This window comes from Liolophura sinensis, chromosome 6, assembly GCF_032854445.1.
Source record: "Liolophura sinensis isolate JHLJ2023 chromosome 6, CUHK_Ljap_v2, whole genome shotgun sequence".
NCBI lineage: Eukaryota > Metazoa > Mollusca > Polyplacophora > Chitonida > Chitonidae > Liolophura > Liolophura sinensis.
The window spans coordinates 62,707,413-62,726,869 of record NC_088300.1 but is presented as its reverse complement, the minus strand read 5'-3'; the positions used below and the strand labels follow the sequence as shown (position 1 = coordinate 62,726,869).

The 19,457-nt window shown below is 38.2% G+C and overlaps 1 protein-coding gene across 3 annotated transcripts in view; it reads left to right on the top strand.

Moving 5' to 3' along the window:
* Positions 1 to 16,837, top strand: part of LOC135467980 (oxysterol-binding protein-related protein 8-like) — an 88,468-nt gene extending 71,631 nt beyond the window's left edge. For all 3 annotated transcript variants that reach the window (XM_064745953.1, XM_064745954.1, XM_064745952.1), the window contains 17 exons: positions 1,259 to 1,447; positions 1,908 to 2,030; positions 2,321 to 2,405; positions 2,978 to 3,163; positions 5,769 to 5,923; positions 6,639 to 6,710; positions 8,244 to 8,356; positions 8,821 to 8,902; positions 9,428 to 9,526; positions 9,970 to 10,066; positions 10,690 to 10,788; positions 11,300 to 11,397; positions 11,934 to 12,059; positions 12,455 to 12,555; positions 12,960 to 13,145; positions 14,002 to 14,291; positions 16,243 to 16,837. In XM_064745953.1, coding sequence (XP_064602023.1) covers positions 1,259 to 1,447; positions 1,908 to 2,030; positions 2,321 to 2,405; positions 2,978 to 3,163; positions 5,769 to 5,923; positions 6,639 to 6,710; positions 8,244 to 8,356; positions 8,821 to 8,902; positions 9,428 to 9,526; positions 9,970 to 10,066; positions 10,690 to 10,788; positions 11,300 to 11,397; positions 11,934 to 12,059; positions 12,455 to 12,555; positions 12,960 to 13,145; positions 14,002 to 14,291; positions 16,243 to 16,505 — 2,364 coding nt within the window. In that variant the 3' untranslated portion in view covers positions 16,506 to 16,837. The remainder of the gene's footprint in view (positions 1 to 1,258; positions 1,448 to 1,907; positions 2,031 to 2,320; positions 2,406 to 2,977; positions 3,164 to 5,768; positions 5,924 to 6,638; positions 6,711 to 8,243; positions 8,357 to 8,820; positions 8,903 to 9,427; positions 9,527 to 9,969; positions 10,067 to 10,689; positions 10,789 to 11,299; positions 11,398 to 11,933; positions 12,060 to 12,454; positions 12,556 to 12,959; positions 13,146 to 14,001; positions 14,292 to 16,242) is intronic.
* Positions 16,838 to 19,457: the final 2,620 nt, after the last annotated feature.

Sequence of the window (19,457 nt, the reverse complement as noted above, 5' to 3'; positions counted from 1 at the left end):
GCAACCAAGGTGAACATACCTGTACCTTTATTTGACTTGTCTTATCTCAGATGGCTTTAGCGCCTTTAATATTATTGCTCTTTGACCAAAAAGGGGCTTATGTACCCATATTGTCATGCTCATGTACTTTCATTCGTCTGCCCCTTCTTGCATCTATTCACTTCAATAACTCCAAAACAGTTTGACAAGCATTTGTTTTTGGCAGTTTACAATATATGATTTATGTATAGAGAGAGCAGATTGGAAGAGGCTGTTGAAATATCCACTTGAACCAGATACAGGTTTTTGAAAAGGTATTTAAGGTTGTACTTTGTAGAGGGTTGAGATGTGTTCAGACAGTAGTTTACAACCTTTGCATAATTTAAGTGCATTTTCATGGTCAGTGAAATCCTGGTTCAAAAGTTTGAAGTTACAGTATACATGCACATACATATTTTTCATGCTTAATTCCACTGTTTAAAAGCATTGTGTCGGTTAGCGCGCTAATGCAGCCTAATGACCCAGGGGCCTCTCACCAATGCGGTCACTGTGAGTTCAAGTCCAGCTCATGCTGGCCTCCTCTCCAGTTGTAAGTGGGAAGGTCTGCCAGCAAACTGCAGATGGTCGTGGTTTTCCTCTAGGCTGTGCCTGGTTTCCTCCCACCATAATGCTGGCCGCCGTAGTATAAGTGAAATAGTCTTGCGTTCTGCATAAATCACCAATCAAATAAATAAGTAAATAAATAAAAGCATTGTAGATTTCAGACTGTCAAAGTCCCGTTGTTGTAATCAATTACTTGAAATTACATTACATTAATGTTGTTACAGGTATGTCACGTCCAAAATCTTCTTCATAGTCAGTATCACTATTTCAAAGCTCAGTATGGGAAAGTCACTGTTTACATCTAGTGTACTGTTGCTGTGCTCAAGAATTTTAGCTGTTAGTCTACAATAATTTTGATCCCTGACTTGTATTTCTTTGGCTGGCTCTAAACCTTGGCTGCTATGGTGAAAACCTGACCTCTGTATTGTTAGCATGTCTTGTTTTTTTCATGTAGGCTCTCCCTAAATATTGATTTTATGTCTACAGGTGATTGATGTGAAACGTATACATAATGTCCCAGTCTAACTGTCCTAAAAAGCAGGAAAGGCACTGGTGTAACATTAAGGGTAATTGGCTCCTGTCATGTGACAAAGCAATGCCAAAGATGAAAATGAGTTATGGAACTTGGGTCAGAAGTGCTGTTATTAGGTTATTTAAACACTGGTGTGTTGTGCAGGTTCAGAAGAAGAACTATCGTAGCCAAAAGAAACAGGCGGCTAAGGAGCTGTTAAGTACGTTAAAGGACCCGTCTGTAATCGTGATGGCTGATTGGCTGAAGGTTAGAGGCACACTGAAGAGCTGGACTAAACTTTGGTGTGTCCTTAAACCAGGTTTACTTATACTGTACAAAAGTCAGAAACAAAAGGTAAGATTTCGTACATGCGGAGAATAAAAGCACACACTCCAATCAGTGCCATCCTTGCCAAAACAGTGAAATAATTGAATTCATGGAAGTTTTAAAATTTTATTAATTTTCAGTTTCCTCATTCAAAGTTGTGACATTTAACTTAATATTAATTTCATTCAAAACAAAAATTTTAAATAGATGTATCAGCTTTTGTGCTCAAGTTATTCCAATACTCAACACACAATGTAGTTAGCAAGAGTGATGTCCCTTCCAACATGGACTTAACAACTGTAGATTTCTACATGTTCATAAAACCTGTAAGGGTTGTCTTAGATTTGATGACTGGTGATTTGATGTAAAGTTGGAACAGTTTTCTGCATGTTGCGTGGATTCCTCAATTATTTGGAACTCATAACCTTGAATCTTTTAAGTGATCTGGTTTGACATTTACCAGCTGAGTTCGTTTTACATTACACAGAGTAGCCATTGGGTGGGTACCATTCTGCTGAACACGTGTGAACTTATCGAGAGGCCTTCCAAAAAAGATGGGTTCTGTTTTAAACTGTTTCACCCCTTGGACCAGTCCATTTGGGCCACAAAGGTAAGTGAAGCGTCTCAGCGTAGCATAAAATAATGTAGGGACAACAAATGAGTTTATTTTTACGAGTATAGTTCCTATCCATACACTAGGATATTGGGTGCTTGTAAGTAATCTTTGTTAAACTCTGTGGGTTCAGGTTGTAATCCAGCTGTTCAGGAGACTTGTTTGGTATCTGGTGAAGGGCAGTGTTGAGTTTCCTCCGGTCATAACATATAGGTCTAAATATACTTGCAGTGTTAAGTTAAATTGCAATCTGATAAATAATTTTATTATTATTGATTTTTTTTCAGGGACCCAAAGGAGAAACAATAGGGGCAATAACACAACCCTTGCCATATTCATATTTAATATTTCGGGCACCATCTGAATCTGCAGGTAGGTGGTTATTTTCGCTGTTGAATTTAAATATGGATGAGAGTTAATGTGCACAATGATGAAGGGTATTAAATTACACATGAATAGCTCTATTTGACTGAGGTGTACAGTTATGTACCCTAATTCTTCAACCTTTTCAACTGCCATTGTAACCAGTATTTTGAAACATTCGGAAGACACTATTGCATGAAGAGAAATAATTTGCACAGTTTTATGAATCTTGCATCTTCAGTGACACTAACAAATTGTCTTGAGTGCCATTTTCATAATAATTGTATGCATAAATTCAACTGAAAAAAGTGCTTTATTGGTTGAAAAGTTTGAAGATTTACAGTATGTAGGGAAATGTAACTCTAGGTTTGTTTATATGTCAGTTTTTCACATATGAACTACCTACTTGAGGATTCAAGGAAGTACATTGTCAAGGTATTATGATGACGTCATGTATGCTTTCCTGACCAGTGGAATGAATGCTGTATGCTGAGTAGAGGGTTGCCATTTATTGCACTTGTGTTGGCATATTTAAGTTAAGTGTATGCTTATTCCTGTTATATTTCACCATTTGGTTGTAGGCAAATGTTGGATGGATGCCCTGGAGCTGGCTTTACGCTGCACCAGTTTGCTGATGAGGTCGATGACAAAGGAGAAGGACAACTCTCATACCACGTCGGACGAGTCACTTCTCTCCCCTACCTTCCACACGTCGCAGAGAGAGCAAATGAATGAGAGTGATTGCGAGAGACATTTTGAGGATGATGGTAAGATTGAATCATGTGTTGATTAACCTAACAATCTTTTGATCACATCTTCATTTTGATATTCCCTGCAATCTGTCCGTCTGTCTCTCTGTTATCAGTATTTTTAAAGCTATTCATTAGTCAGATGTACACATTTGTCCCTGTATCCCTTGTATCTTGCCAAAGTTTGGTGGTTACCCTGGTCACTCCAATTTCCTCCATAGACTGTAAAACTAGTCACTATATAAGTAAGAAAGCCTTGAGTATGGTGTAGTAAATAATTCTGTTACCCTTCGATTCCTTTTTATTACATACAACGCACTGCTTGGCATTGTGCCAAGTGTACATTATCTGAGTGGTTAGATGCCCCAATCACGAGACAGAAACGTTTGACTTCTGGACGGGTCTATTGTAGTTCTATGGGTGGACAGAGGTTGTTGTTTACATTGGATAAAGCAGACGACAAATATAAACAAAGACACAAAATGGCGATTTATTCTGGTGGAGCGAACGTTTGTTTTAATGGAGAAAAGTATCAGGTTACACAGGTTTTCAAGCCCATAGGGACGTTTGAATGCAACGCAGTAAGAGATATTCTATTACCTGCGAGTCTTTCTTTCAGCGGCCTCTCCTAAACGTCCCAGTTGACCACAAACCATGGTATGGCAGTCAACCATTGGGTCACAAAACAATCGGATCCATGTCTGATATTTCCGGCGATGCAAACCACTTAACCGTCGTTACATGAATCACTGCGTACGGGCTACAACAGCCACAATTCTTGCTGATGGCGGGGGTTTCTGTGATGGACTTTATTTCTGTAACAGGCCACAGCAATGAATTCAGTGTACGGAGTCATGTCACCAGACTCTCCTTTTAAAAACGCCTTGAAATCAGCTATATCCTGCATGCTTCAAGTGTGTTATCAAAAATGCTGCAAGTGAAAATGCCGCTGAAAATAGTCTCATATTGGTCACGCCACTCCCAGTGCAAATGCCCGATGCTGTCGACTGTAACATTACACATAACAGTAATACCATCCAAATGGCAAAATCCCTGTTTTTAGTTATGCCTCAAAGTTTCGGAGGGTTGTTCAACAATAAATAGCAGCACAGTTCACATCATCTTCACATCCTCAGCATGATGGACTGGCTGCAGATCGTCCTTTTTAACTCCCAATCCTTGTTTGATATTTATCCATGTTAAAGTGTTGTTTTTATCACAATTATTAGTCCATTTGCTCATGTTTTCTCTCCGCAAACGCTATTGTCTGACTGCTGCGAATATATTGCCGTTGATCCAGATCTTCAAAATCGGTACATCATGTGGCCTTTATGCACGAGTGTGACCCATATATTTTGCGTAACAGTTCTGGTATGGCATACTGTGTGAAACATGTGCACGTGGCTGGTTTAATGTACATATAACTTTGTACTGATTGCGTTGTTATAAATTTACATTTTGATAACCATCCATTGTATTTCACAATACTATAAACGCAAATCATATTTATCCTCATGATAACTTGATGATATAAATAATAATATATTTATTTGCTTATTTATAATAAGCATAAACACGTATCTGTGATGCTGTTGTTGTTTTGTTATTTATCAGCATATGTTGAGAAATTAACATTGATTTGAAAATGTGAACTGAAGTCTTCCATTATTTCAGCATTCGTTACCCAGTTTTTATAAATTTTATACAGAATACAACACGACCGCAAAGCATTTACACAGGCAAACTAAATAAAATTCAGTATCAAACTAGTGTTAACCTAATTTTGTGTGTGTTTTCGATTATTTATTTTTTTTTTCATAAGTCAAACTTAAACAGTTGAACTCCCTGCTTTTGTTGTCATTGTGCTGATGCCAGAGATTTCCAGCTCCTTTAGCTCTGTCAAACTGGGTTTGGGAAATCTTTTGACCTGCCCGAACTCTCATTGCCAGCAACAAGGGACCTCTGCGGCTTACTGAAGCACGTCCGTAATATTTAGCATCGCATTTTAACACCACGTGTAAAACACATCATAGTTTTGTCCAGAATTAGGTCACGCCCCTTTAGAAAGTTTGGTTGGACGAAAACAACATGTCAGGGAAAGTGGGGGCATTTTTAACTGTTAATGTATAAGGCAGTGGCATTTTTGTTATAATTACGAAAACATTTTGCTGCTACCAAGGTAATAGAATAGAAATAATGTTCGCGTCAGGGTAGTCAAACGTCGATGTGGAAGAGTTTATATTTTAGGTCAAAGGCGATCTAATTAAGAAAATGTTTTGCTGCTACCAGGGTAATAGAATGGAAATAATGTTCGCGTCAGGGTAGTGTATCGGTAGTTTCACATCAAATGGATGTGGAAGAGTTTACAAATTTTAGGTCTTGGGCTTCGCCTTCGACCTAAAATATGAACTCTTCCACATCAATTTGATGTCAAACTATTGTTAGACTACCGTGACATGAACATTATTTCTCAAGTAAAGTACATATGGATAAAGTTGTGCAGTTGAAACAAGTTTCTTGTTCAGAAAGTTCAGGTTTCTTTGACTACAGACTTGTCTTTAGGGGTCTAGAGTCTCTAAACTTGTATTTTTGATAAATCTACATATAACCAACCTGTTAACAGATTTAGAAGATGATGGAAAAACTGATAAAGATGATATAAAAACTGAAAGTGAAACCAGTCAGTCTGAGGAAGAGGATGATGACACAGTGTTTGTACAAGACGCTCCTCCTCTGGAGACACCGTACACAGAAAATAAAGTGGAAGAGCTAGGGCAGGTGAGTCAGATAATCATGATGTTAAGAGTGATAGTTAAACCAATGAGTCTGAAGAAGAGGATAACAGAGGATAAGAGGAAAACAAGGTGGAAGAGCTTGGGCAGGTGAGTCAGATAACGAAAATGTTAAAACTGAAAGTGAAACTAGTCAGTCTGAGGAAAAGGATCACAAAGTGTCTGTACAGTATGCTCCTTCTCTGGAAACACCATACACAGAAAACAAAGTGAATGAGCTGGGGCAGGTGAGTCAGATAAGGGTGATGTTAAGAGTGATAATTAAACCAATCAGTCTGAAGGAGAGGATAAGAGGAAATCAAAGTGGAAGAGCTTGGGCAGGTGAGTCTGATAATGATGATGTTAAAACTGAAAGTGAAACTAGTCAGTCTGAGGAAAAGGATGATCACATAGTGTCTGTACAGTATGCTTCTCCATTGGAGACACCATACACAGAAAACAAAGTGGAAGAGCTTCGGCAGGTGAGTCAGATAAGGGTGATATTATTATTGAAAGTGAAACCAGTCAGTCTGAGAAAGAGGATGATGACACATTGTTTGTCTGTGGTTGGTTTTCTCTGGAATCTACTCAGTCTCTTCCAGTCCTCATAAAGTGTATCATTTCTGAGAACCAGTACTACATAAATATCATAAAACACATTTCATATTTAAACTGTGTTTTAATAATAATGTGGTTTTAACATTTCTGTTTTCACTCCACAGCAAGGAGACGAGTGCCAAACAGAAGAAGTTAATGAAGAAAATAAAAGTCTTATTTGGACTTTGGTCAAACAGGTACATTAATTTAATCTATTTCATTTTAAAGCTTAAAGGAGAAGCTGAGAATTAGCCTGTAATTGCAATTCGCATGCAAATTGCCTAAATTACAGTAGTTGCTAATGTGAAAGACAGCACCTGACTAATGTTTATGTTCACTGATAGACTACCATTCAAAGTATCGTAAACCGGCATTAAATATTTTTTTAGATTTTTTTCAACCCAATAAAAGTTTAGTGAAACTTCGTCTTGACACAACTTGACACAGCATGTCTCCATTATTGAGAGCAAGGTGAGGTCACGCTTACTCCAGCTTTCTAACATCAAAATTATTTGCAGTACAATGATCTCAGCAGTAGCCAATGGCAGATAAAAGTTGTTGACTTCGGCAGTGAAGGCCTAAGTGATAATTTTCTCTTCCACTCCTTGAATTGTTGATACAGTAGGCCTACTATACAGGCGAATAGCCTGTTTAAATAGCCTATAGCTGCAGATGTGTGGCCAGGGTATTCCTGGTTCAGGTCGTAGCCTCCGGGGGATTGTGCTGGTGATTTGACCCCTAATAATGAGGTTATTCATTTGTTGTACAACTAGATTCATGCCATATTCTGAAACAAATGGAAATAAACCTAATCACCACTGAGGCTGATGTAGGCATTCAACTGTCACTGGATTTTATGCTTCTGTTTTGTAGCGGTGGCAAGAAAGTAGTGCTGACCTAGATATTGCAGACGTCACAGAAAGCCTCTCAGCTTGAACATGGCGTTTCAGTTTTACTGCATTGTATAATAGAAAACAGATAAGACAGTCCTTGTAGGCAAGAAAGACGAAGAAGCAAAATTTAGATTCTTCAGGTCTAATAAATTCAGACAAAAAGTATAAATTCAATTAAGTTTAAGCCTTGTCCGATGAGATGCTCCCATTCCCATAAGCCTTCAGCATCCCTAATGAATTCTGCACTGACTGATATGTGTTATTTAGAAACTGCTGACTAAATGCCAAAATGAAAGGACAGAAAATGTATTTTGGGACATGAGTGTGGTTTGGGCCGAGACGGCACGCTATTGTGTGACACAATTTGTGATACCATTGTGGAATATTACAAGCCTGGTAGATCAGCTGATTTTATGTCTGTAGTGGTCTGTAAATGATACACACCTGCCCAACAACACTTTGTGAAATGGCCCTTTGGCTACACGTCACAAAATCGTGGTAATTGATGTCATATGCACTACTTTTGTGTTATCATACATGAATGTCACACCAGCCATGTGTGCAGCACTGTCATTTTGTTCTACATGTTATGTGGTGAAATCTCATTAAAATAATAAAGCATGAAAATTTTTAAAATCCAGCTGTCAATTGGAATATGTTTTAGCCAGGTGCTGTCTTGACCTTAAAAAAAAAAGGCCCAAATTATGGAGCATATTGCCAAATAAATATAACTCAAATGTTTCAAAAAATTTCCTGTATTCAAGTTTACGGAGTGTACAAAGATTTCTAAGTACTTCTGACACCATGGTTTATTATAAAGCTGTTCTATGTGTGCAGGTTCGGCCCGGCATGGACCTATCGAAAGTGGTGCTACCTACATTTATACTGGAGCCTCGGTCGTTCCTGGACAAACTCTCTGACTACTATTACCACTCAGATCTCCTGTCAGAGTAAGTCAACCACACCTGGAATATGAATATGTGATATGATGTTGTTTCTTCTGACATAAACATAATTTTAAGCATAACTTTAAAAAATAAAATAAGTAAAACATGTATATGTAGTTTCGTGCATATTTCACATAAAGCTGTGTCATGCCAACAAGGAATTTTACTCATCATATTGTGTTTTCAACTTTGAAATAATAGCTTTGTTTTCAGAAGTATTTTTGTTAATAATTCATTACAATTTTTGACTTATATTCTATGTAATATACCGCACCAAGCTGACATAATTTTTTACAAAACAATGTTCACAAACCCTGTTTTTTTTTTTTTTTTTTTTTTTTTTTTTCAGCCATAAACATCAGTGCCATTGTATAAATGAAATTTTCTTCAGTGTAACATTAGATCCATTTATCTAATGAATGAATAAATACGTTTTCTCCAATGTCTTTTGCTTTACCTGTAAACAGAGCAGTTCTTCAGGAGGACCCTTACACCAGGATGAAATGTGTTTGCAGATGGTACCTGTCAGGCTTCTACAAAAAACCAAAGGTGAGAAAATACACTTGGGACTCCAGATGCCCCGTTCAGATATGTGACATGTAATGTGCGCACTGTTTGTGTTGGTTCAGACATATATTGTTCATATACTTTTTCATCCGAAAATGTGCATTTGTAGAGGTAAATAAGTGTCATAATATATTATGGTTGATGCTGAAATTCACATTTTCAAAGGACAAAATCATTCTATCTTCTTGAAACACCATTCTAAGATCAAAAGCACTCACAGAATCAGGTCAACCTTAGTAAGGGACAAAATTTAACATCATTTACCCTATATTTTATAAAGTGACCGGCTTATTAAGAAGTACTTATCTATGGATTATATCTCAGAATTGTGTGAAGGATCAGAAAATATCCAATCCATAGATATCTGACCGACACTTTGTGTCAAATCAGATGAGTTAGATGGTGAAAAAATTGGTTTCGATGTAAAGATATGTCAAAGTTACAGACAATATTTGCCTGTTTCTTTACCATTCTTAATGTTCTCCTTTTTTCTTTTCTTTTTTTCAGGGTCTGAAAAAGCCTTATAACCCAATCATAGGTGAAACTTTCAGATGTTATTGGAAACATCCTAAAACCAAGAGCCGCACTTTTTATATCGCTGAACAGGTAATCTACACTCACTGTAAATGCATGTATGTGTAGGTATTGGATAGTATTGTTTGGTAAGAAAAACTATTCCAATCAAAACCTTTTGTACATATTAGTAAGTAAGTGTTAATGAAAAAAATTACTTGTTAATCAAGAGGAAGATATTGGAACATAGTATGTTGTACATTGTTGTATTGGATATTTTTAGGCGTTGTTTGATCAGAGAAATTCTATCCATTGAAACAAAATAATGTAGTATTCATTGCACATGTATGGCAACCTTTGTATTTAGCGGTAAGAAATTTGCAAATTGAAGTTCTTCTATGTACACATATACTGTAAGTCCTTCTGTGCATGTACATTTATATTTAATAGTTGTTAGAAAGATTTAAGATCTCAAGCTACAAGGTAAAATCTGTGAGGGACTTTTTTGACTGAAAATCTTTTGCTTTTGTTCCCAGATCTCACATCATCCGCCTGTCTCTGCCTTCTATGTGACAAACAGACAAGATGGGTTTAATATCAGTGGAAGCATATTGGCCAAGTCCAAATTTTATGGTAATTATTCAAGTGATCTGTACAAACAAATAAGATTTATTATAATTTCTTTTGATTTTGCATCTTTCCGGGTAGAATGCCTTGAAAACTGTAATGGGGGAATGAATGCCCACTTCTGACACCTTGGAGCAGTGTGTGGCCAAGTGGTGAAAATGCTTGTCCTTCAAACGAATGGACATGTGAGATTGTGGTTCAGTCCTCATGTGGGACAAAGTATCCTTATACCTGCCTCCACCTACCTGTCTCAAGGGACTTGATGGCAATAAGAGGTTAATAATGCATGTACTTGCTATTCACGTGGTCTTGTATGAAGTTTAATTGGAATTCACTTGTCTTTTGCCAAAATAACATGCATCTTGGGTTTGTTCTGCAGGTGAAAATGTGTTGCTTGTGGTAAAGTTTGTCATTAACTTGTCAAATTGGTTTTCTCCATAAAACTGGCCACCAGTATATAAATCTTTATAAGCTATCATGCACCAATCAAATGAAGAAATATTTCAATTTCCTCTGAGTCGTCTGATGGTGGAAATGCATTGGCAGACCATGATCTGTAATGGGGAGTATATCCTCATGGAATAGCAAATGTTTGACCAGAAAGTACATTTTTATTCCTTTTTTTTCAGGCAATTCATTATCAGCCATTTTGGATGGCACAGCAAAGTTAACATTTTTAAAGAGAGGAGAGGACTATTTTATCACTATGCCATATGCTCATTGTAAAGGTAAGTGCTGCATATTGATTTCACAAACTTTTTGAGTTGACTAACTAAATCTAATGGCATTTGTGATTGTTTATAGCCGTTCTATCATGCAGAATAGAAGCTACATTTGGTTTGTCCTTTATAGTGTGACAGTCATTCGTAATACATTGCCTTAACACTTTAAAACTTCAGAAATACTGGTTCTTTTCTGGCTCATTAGGCCAAAAGTGTCACCTCTGACACCCTGAGATTGTGTGTAAGAGCCTACGTGTCCGATTCTTCTGTGGGGAGTAAAGTTGGGAGGAAATTCTGTCAGATATTTGGTGATTTGTGATGGTAGTTTGGGGGAAGTTTTTGGGGGGTTAATTGTAACTTCTGCCTGGACATTTACATCTTTTATTAACATCATGATGTAGTCATTTAGTAATTGCCTTTTTATTAGGATAACATTGAGTTTACTATAATTTTGTTCCATTCACTTGAATACCACATGTCTCAAATTTGTAAACTTTCCGTCTTTTCTGTCACACAGGTATTTTAATTGGGACGCTAACGATGGAGTTTGGGGGTAAAGTTTACATCGACTGTCCCAAGACTGGTTATAGGTGTGAGCTGGAGTTCAAATTGAAGGTAAGTTAGCGAAATGAAACTCTGCATTTTCCAGCTCAAAAGCAATAAACCTGGGTTCAGTCCTGGTCCACAACAAGCATACAGCTGTATATAACTTTCTTGGCACTATTTTCCTGGGCCTCAAGGTATGAGGATAGGTCAATAACTTAACATCTTAATGTGAGCATACAGAAATTGGTTGGGATGTCCTGTCTCTTGTATTTCAACTGAGGCAGCACCGTTAATATGTAAGGACGATTGGGACTAGTGGGAGAGGCACTTTTGTTAAATGACACAAATAATGTTCAACATGTAATCCCAAACAGACAAGTTATGTCTCCATGCATAAGAAAGATTTTGGAGGAATGCAAAAAAAATGCAGGTCTTGAATCCTCCGTATAAAAAGTTCACTCCACATTGATATTTGTATGCCTTTTTAGCTCCGCCTCATTACAAGTTATAGAATTGTAAACCTATGCATCCAGAAACTGTAAAGTTGCCTTTAATAGATACTGTTGCTTTGTCTGTATGTATGTGTGATATTATTCGGTTTACAGCCCTTCTTGGGGAGTGGTGGGGCATCTAACAGAGTGGCAGGCAAGATCAAGCTGGCCTCTGACACTCTGGCCACAATAGAGGGACACTGGGACATGGACATTTACATCAAAGATAAGAACACAGGGGTAAGATGGCCATCATGTATGACCAGGTGAAATTTGGTGTGCCATAAATATAAAGGACAAATGTGTTGTTGAAGCTTCCAGAAGAAGTAGTACAAGAAAGTTGCTGAAAGTTTGGACAAAACTTTATTCTTTAAGAAGACTACTCCACTGCTGTATATGTGAATGAAATTTTTAGTTGATATTTGTTTCTGTATTGATTTACCTATTTTCTATCTACACCGAGATGTTTTTTTTAAAGCAAATTTTAATGTAAATCAAAAGCTAACTTGAGTGGTAATGGTAACAGTGAGAAAATTTCACCTGTGAATGAACCCAAAAGCGCTGGGCAGTGATTTCCTGAACACTTTGTACACTAGCAGTGGAAAGATCGTTACTGGCAACCTGTTATATTACAGACTGTGGAGCAGTTTTGGAACCCTACCCCTGATATCAAGGCTCAGCGACTGAAGAGGTATACTGTGCCTCTGGAGGTGCAGGGGGATATGGAGTCAGAGAGGTACATTGTAAGGCACATAAACATGGGAGGAAACTCTTGTCATACTTAGCTTAGGGGTTTGTCACAGTGAAACAGCTTTAGATCAAAGCCATTTCCATATGATTTGGGTCAAGAACAAGCCAGGGACAGAGTTTTCAACAAGAGAATATTTACATGTACTAAACAGCTCAAGAAGAAGCTTGTATTAAGTTACTCAATATGCCTGATGCTGAGAAATCTATTGATTTTAGAAGGGTGTTTTGAGGTTTGCATGGAGTTTGGAAAGTAGGGTGATGTCCTACTGAAACGCGAAAAAAAATATAGGATTTGGCACAAAATGTAATATTTTTTCTTTAAAGAAAGTATTTTTTGAGGGGATTATTTAGGACAAATATACAGTGCGCATTGTTTCTTCCATTCCTCAGGTTGTGGAAGCAAGTGTCTGATGCTGTGATAACCAGTAACATGCACTCAGCCACTCAGGAGAAGTTCATACTGGAGGAGAGACAGAGACAAGAGGCTAAGGAAAGGAAGGCACAGATGCTGGAATGGGTCCCTAAGCTGTTTGAGAGGGACCTGCTCACTGGGGACTGGATTTACAGATACGTGGAGTGAGTGGTTTATGCTGAGGGATTATTGACCCGAAACATCCATTATGATTGACAGCTGTTACATGTACACAAACATCTGTTTTGATGCCTGGATTCAGAAAAATGTGAACTTTGCTCGCCTTGACATTGAGGGTGGTCTCTTTTTCACCATGATTATGAACAGTTATACTTGATTATGAACAGTTATTCTTGAGGTATCTGCTCAGCGTGGAAATGAAGGGCTCTTGACCACTAGCTGGTGGTGTGTTCTAATTCAGATGGCTCCCAGTTGATAGAAATTGCAGTGGTATTTACATATGTACATATTTAGGGATATATATATCGGCCCATTGACTTCTTTGTCATTAGTAGGCAAACATTTTGTTTAATCTGAAGTTTTTTATGATGACTGTTTTGTAGAAAGCACGCCCTCAAATTCGAGACTTCCTAGTATGCTTCACTTTCCTGAAACAATGTCTAGATGTGCAAGAAACACACATTTCACTTGGTCAAAAGTCTGGAAAGTATGAATGTACAAGTAAATCACAACACCTAGTCGGCCGCAAAGGGTGTCATAGACATGCACTTGCTCCAAAACAAAGAGCATTTTCTCATATTATGGCATTTTGAAATGAAAACATAATCTTTAGCGAATAAACTGATTTTGTGGCAGATATAATGATTATTGGATGCTGGTAGATGTAGTGATGATTTTGATGTGGATGTGATAATGATTTGGATGTTCGCAGATGTGATGATGAAATGGATGCTGGCAGATATGATGTGATGGTGATTTGAGTGTTCACAGTTATCATTTGTTGGCAGGTACGATGATGATTTGTGTTAGATGTGTACATTTATATTTGCCTGTTGACAGCATGCGACCATGGGATCCTATCAATGACGTGATTCAGTATGAAAAGGACTTCATCATCCAGACTCAGACGCATCACCGCACACCAGTTGTCCGAACACGCAGCATCACCAGTCTTGAGCAGAAGAAAGAAAGCCGTGTCTACCCCAAATCTGCAGACCGCATCAGACCATCGCACATACAGAAAATACAGCGGGCGCCGTCAAAACATTTGCCTAACATCGGGGATGAGAGCGAAAGCTCCGCAGCTGAAGCCGAACCTCGTCATGACAGTGATTCTTCTGGATCAGCAGGTAAAGGGAGACAACTGCACCACAAATACACATATATACAGAAACACATTATTTGTCTGCTTTCTATCTCTTGTGCGTCAAAAAATGTGTGAGAATACCATCAACATGTGAAACCATACATTTTGCCTGGCCCTGTGGGCTGTCAGTCTGTGCAGGTTTGGATGTAGATGTATTCAGAACAATGACACATGTATTTTGAGAATTGATTGAGCTTGTTCCTTTGCCTATCAATATTTTCTTGCATCTTTTTTACTCAGAAAGATGAGAAACTGTTGTTGTTTTCAACTCACATGAAAACAGCAATCTTGTGTAATAAGCCCTCTATGTGATTGAGGAACAGGTTCTTGTTGGCTGATGACATTGCCAAACATTCTCATTACGTTTCAGGAGATGTTCACAAATGACATGAAAGTAATCCTCTCTGTTGTTATGCTCATACAGGGTGCGCACAGTCCTTGAAACTCCTTGAAAAATAGTTTCATTTTCAAGTACTTGAAAGTCCTTAAAAAAGACAAATACTTCTGGAAACTCCTTGAAAATCTTAGTTTGTCCCGAATTTAAATATTGCCTGCTGACCGCCGAGTCTGTATATCGAGAGCTCGCTGATAATTCTCCCATAATCAGGGCTTCCACTAGCACTCGGCATTATCACATATTTAGAACAATTTTTTGAAATGGTGATAAAATTTACTTAAAAAAAAAAAAACTTTATACAAAATCTACCATGAGAGTTTTCTGGGGTGTTTAGTAGATTTTCGCAAATTTTCTTATGAAAATAATCCACTAACTTTCATTTCAAACAACCTCATCTCGGGGAAACAACACAGTTTTATGGCGATTACTTGACAGAAATGTACAAAGGGGCTTCAGCATTGTTGCAAGTTGATTTACATTAAATAAGGCTTGAAATCATTTTTGTTAAATAACAAATGAGAATCATGGCCTTTTGGGGGATGTCTTTCATCACCAATTTGTTAAAAAGAAAAAAAAAAAAAAATTATCAAGGAAAAGAAATTAAGGTAGAGTTACAACTGTAAATGAAATTAACTTCCATGAAAAATTTTAACTTTTCCACTTAATAAACTATTTTTTGTTGGATCCGAAGTAAATTAAATGTTACAGAATATGTGCCGTTACGTAAATGTGTACGCCGTCTGGCTTTCTCCTGTCAGACTGTGTCACTCCAGTGTACTGATCATGATGTTGCATTTAAATAAACTGAATTTACAAATTAATTTCATAACAAATTTTTCTGATAGAGGAAATTATGATTTACTAGGATCTTACAGATAGGTTGAAAAAAGGATTGATTTTTTTTTTAAACAAAAACAAAAACCTGCTGCCAAGCATTGTTCCATTATTTTGAGGGCAATTGTTCTAAATGTAACATTTGATAAACTCCAGATATAGCTGGAAGAGACCAAACTGATTCTAGCAGCTACATCAAGGCACATAAAAACGAATTACAGAAGGTGACCTACAAGAGTCATGGCCACTAAGGAAATATAGCTAAAGAAAAATAGTATTTACTACAAAATCTGATGAGTGGATAAAGTGACTGGCTGAAAAAAATACTACAAATACTGACGCAGAGGAAGCCCTGTGTAATGATATATGGCGTTCATTTTTTTTACTGAGCCAAGGCCAGGTCAAAGAATATGTCGCATTACAGAGGTGAAGGGCAGATATTTCTTTCAAAAGCAAGCGTACTATTCAATATACATTCATGCAAATTAAAGCGTCTATAATTCAGATTTAAAATATAGTCTATAATTTGCACCATGGTATGGTTAAACTAGCCTTGAAAATGACAAAAAAACTCCTGGAAAACTCCTTGAATTTCATTTTCATATACCTGTACAAACCCTGACATAACTCAACATTTTTTTTGTACTTAGAGGCACAAATGACCTTCATATGGTGATTCATTTACTCTGTATTTTTCTCACAGTCTTAATGGCACTGACCAGCAAGCCAAATGAGGAGAACTGCTTAGTCCAGGAAAACGTGCTGCAGAAGGCCCTGGAGCCCTTGATTCAGGCCCAGCAGGACACATTGACCAGCCTCAAATCACTCCAGCAACAGGTTCACCAGATGCAATACCGCCAACAGAAACAGGAAAATTCTGTCACCTTCCTCTCTCAACACCAGAGCTGGATCATACTGGCAGTCATCCTCACATTCCAAACTCTGCTGCAGTGGCTCTTCAAGTAGGCCTTAAGCATGGGTCAGTTTTTGTGTAATATGCCAAGCAGGTGGATCATCAAATCATCATCGATCAGCTCGTGTGTAATAGACCTGGGTGGATTGGTCAGTTTGTGTGTAATAGACTTGATTGGATTGGTCACATCCTGTGTGTATAGAAGTACAGCTCACAGGATTGGTGAATTCATGTGTAATAGACCTCACTGGATTGGTTAATTCGTATGTAATAGACCTCACTGGATTGGTTTATTTACGTGTGATAAGCTTTGCTGGATTGGTCAGTTCATGTATGATACATTGTGTTAGATTGCTCTATTCAAGCGTGCAATGCAACTTGCTGGACTGGTGTGATAAACCTTTGCAGGATTGACTAGTTTGTACATGGCAGACGTTGCTGGATATGTCAGTTTTTGTAATAGACTTCCAGTTAATTTGTGTTTAATGGACTTGATTGGATCAGTCAGTTCATCTGTCACAGACCTCAACGGATTGGTCAATTTGTGTTTGTTGGTAAAATCTTGTCCCATAATCTCTCAGAATTACTCAAGCTACAGCACACTTGGGATTACTGAATGCTCCCCAAACACCCAGTCAAATTGTTACATCTTGCATGGTTAAAGTAGAACCCCAATGCTGGGCCTTCCAAACTGCTTATAGATAGTTTACTGTCCCCTGAATCCATTTCGGTCGTTTAAAACATCGAAAAGTGAAGAAAAATTTTAGAATTTGGTGATTAGACATCTACATATGATCAAGTCACCCTTGACCTTGTGACATCACGACATTTGCTGTCAGACATGAAGGCTTCTCTATGTGCATAATACAGACCACAGAAGACAATCGCTATACTTTACAACTACTTTCGATATTATTCCATGCCTAAGCATGGCTTGTGATTGCAGTAACACAACACAGGATACTGTAAAGTTACATGTGTGGCCTAAAAATGTCACAGATTGAGAAAATATGGCTCAGATTCAATCAGTCGTCATACATGTTGGGACTTGCTAGAAGAAAAAGCCGAAGGATGAGACATACATCCCCCCCCCTCCCCCTACCAAAATGCCAAATGAAAAAGAAAAGAAGTCAGGATTTTCATTCCCTGGAATGCAGAAGTTTAGTTAATTGCTTGTTTGAAACAGCAGGCTCTGACACGAACTGTGGGGAGGGACTGGGCTATGCCCTACGGTGTCCACGAGGCTACAGATTGGTTTTTCTTTTCACGCCGCACACAGTGGGCATGTGATACCTCACAGCATGCCATATATTGTCCGCAATGGGACTGAAGACAAAGTTTAAATTGGTGTTTAAATATCTTACCAATCACTGTTTCTTTTCAATACAACTCAAGCCTCATTTATTTTGCTGGTGATATCTTTTAAAAATTAAGCATAAAAAAATTGCTTGATTTTTACTTTCAAAGGTATTGAGCAACAGACTTTTCTAGCTGGTCATTACAAGTCAAAATCTTCTGGCCTGACCGCATGGATTCTTGTGTCAGAGCCGGTATATGAAACCGCACCAAATTCTCCACGGGTACAACCATGTCCAATTCGTGACAGCAACCAGATGGGAGTGCTTTTGCTTCATCTACTGTGGCGGGTATGCGAGTGGAGATTGGTCATCATATCTCTCAGTCGCTAGGCTGTACACGATTTTCAAGGATCTAAAACTGTTGCAAAACTGTCATGCTTATATGATTTTCATTATGCTAGGGTTAATTATAGATTAAGTCATACAATGGCTAATTCTGGAAAAGCACAGAGCAGGTAGGCCTAATGCATGGATTCGGCAATTCCAGGGGTTTCCAGTGTAGCATCCCGGCAGGTGTTACTGGCATGATGTCACCCAGCCAGGGCTCCCCAGTCAACGAGATAGGCAGAGGGTCCAACTTTAATTGAATTTTGGGGATGGAACTTGCTAAGATAGTGTTTTTGTTAAATGCACTTTAAGACTAACAAAGCATAAATGTTTTGTCAAGGGAACATTTGGGGTGAAAGTGAAGTCGTCGGGGATCTCCATTAAAACCTTCTCCACAGAGGTTTTGTAAACATTTTTCTTCACACCTTTACCAAGGATGTGCAAAAATATTCTGGCGATAACAGGATATCCAACGACTTCTGTAATACTTCACATACATGCAGTGAGGAAACATTTGGCCTAACACTCATTGCAGGATGTCCAAAAACTGTCAAATACACCCAACAGAATGGATAACTTTTGGAATACCCCCCTTCAGAGGTGCAACAACTGGCCTGGTAGGACACACTAAAGGGTGATAAAAAAAATTTGCAAATACGTCCTACAGGATGTGCAATCCTGCAATCCTGAAATTTCTATCACCTATCCGTGGATGGATGCCCAAGTAGTATGGCCTGCATATTTGACTCTTCCTGCAGTTGCATATCGGTACATGGAATATCTTCTTCTGTATTGTGATTTTTGAACTGGTGAATACGGAGGGTCAGAACATATAAAAACAACTATATACACCAAACATACATCTTGACATGATATAACTTTGTCCATGGTCTACCTTTTGGATAAATTCGTCCACAGGTAACTCTTCTTGAAAGGTGTATCAGCCCTTTCTTAAGGATTAAAAGCCTCCTTTCTCCTGTTTGGGAGCCTCCTTTCTCATGTCGGAGAGCCTTCTTTGTCCTGTTTGGGAGCCTCCTTTCTCATGTCTGAGAGCCTTCTTTCTCCTGTTTGGGAGCCTCTTTTCTCATGTGTGGGAGCCTCCTTTCTCATGTCGGGGAGCCTCCTTTCTCTTGTTTGGGAGCCTCCTTTCTCATGCCCATTATCCATAGTTCGAGATCATATCATCCCCAGTTGAGAGTCTTGTTTCTCATCTGTGTCCTGGCATAGTTTTATGCCACAGTGCAATACAAAGTGTGTACAGTGTCGATGGCATATTGTCTCATATTTTTTTTTTTTTTAGCTGTTTACATTTCTTGTGAG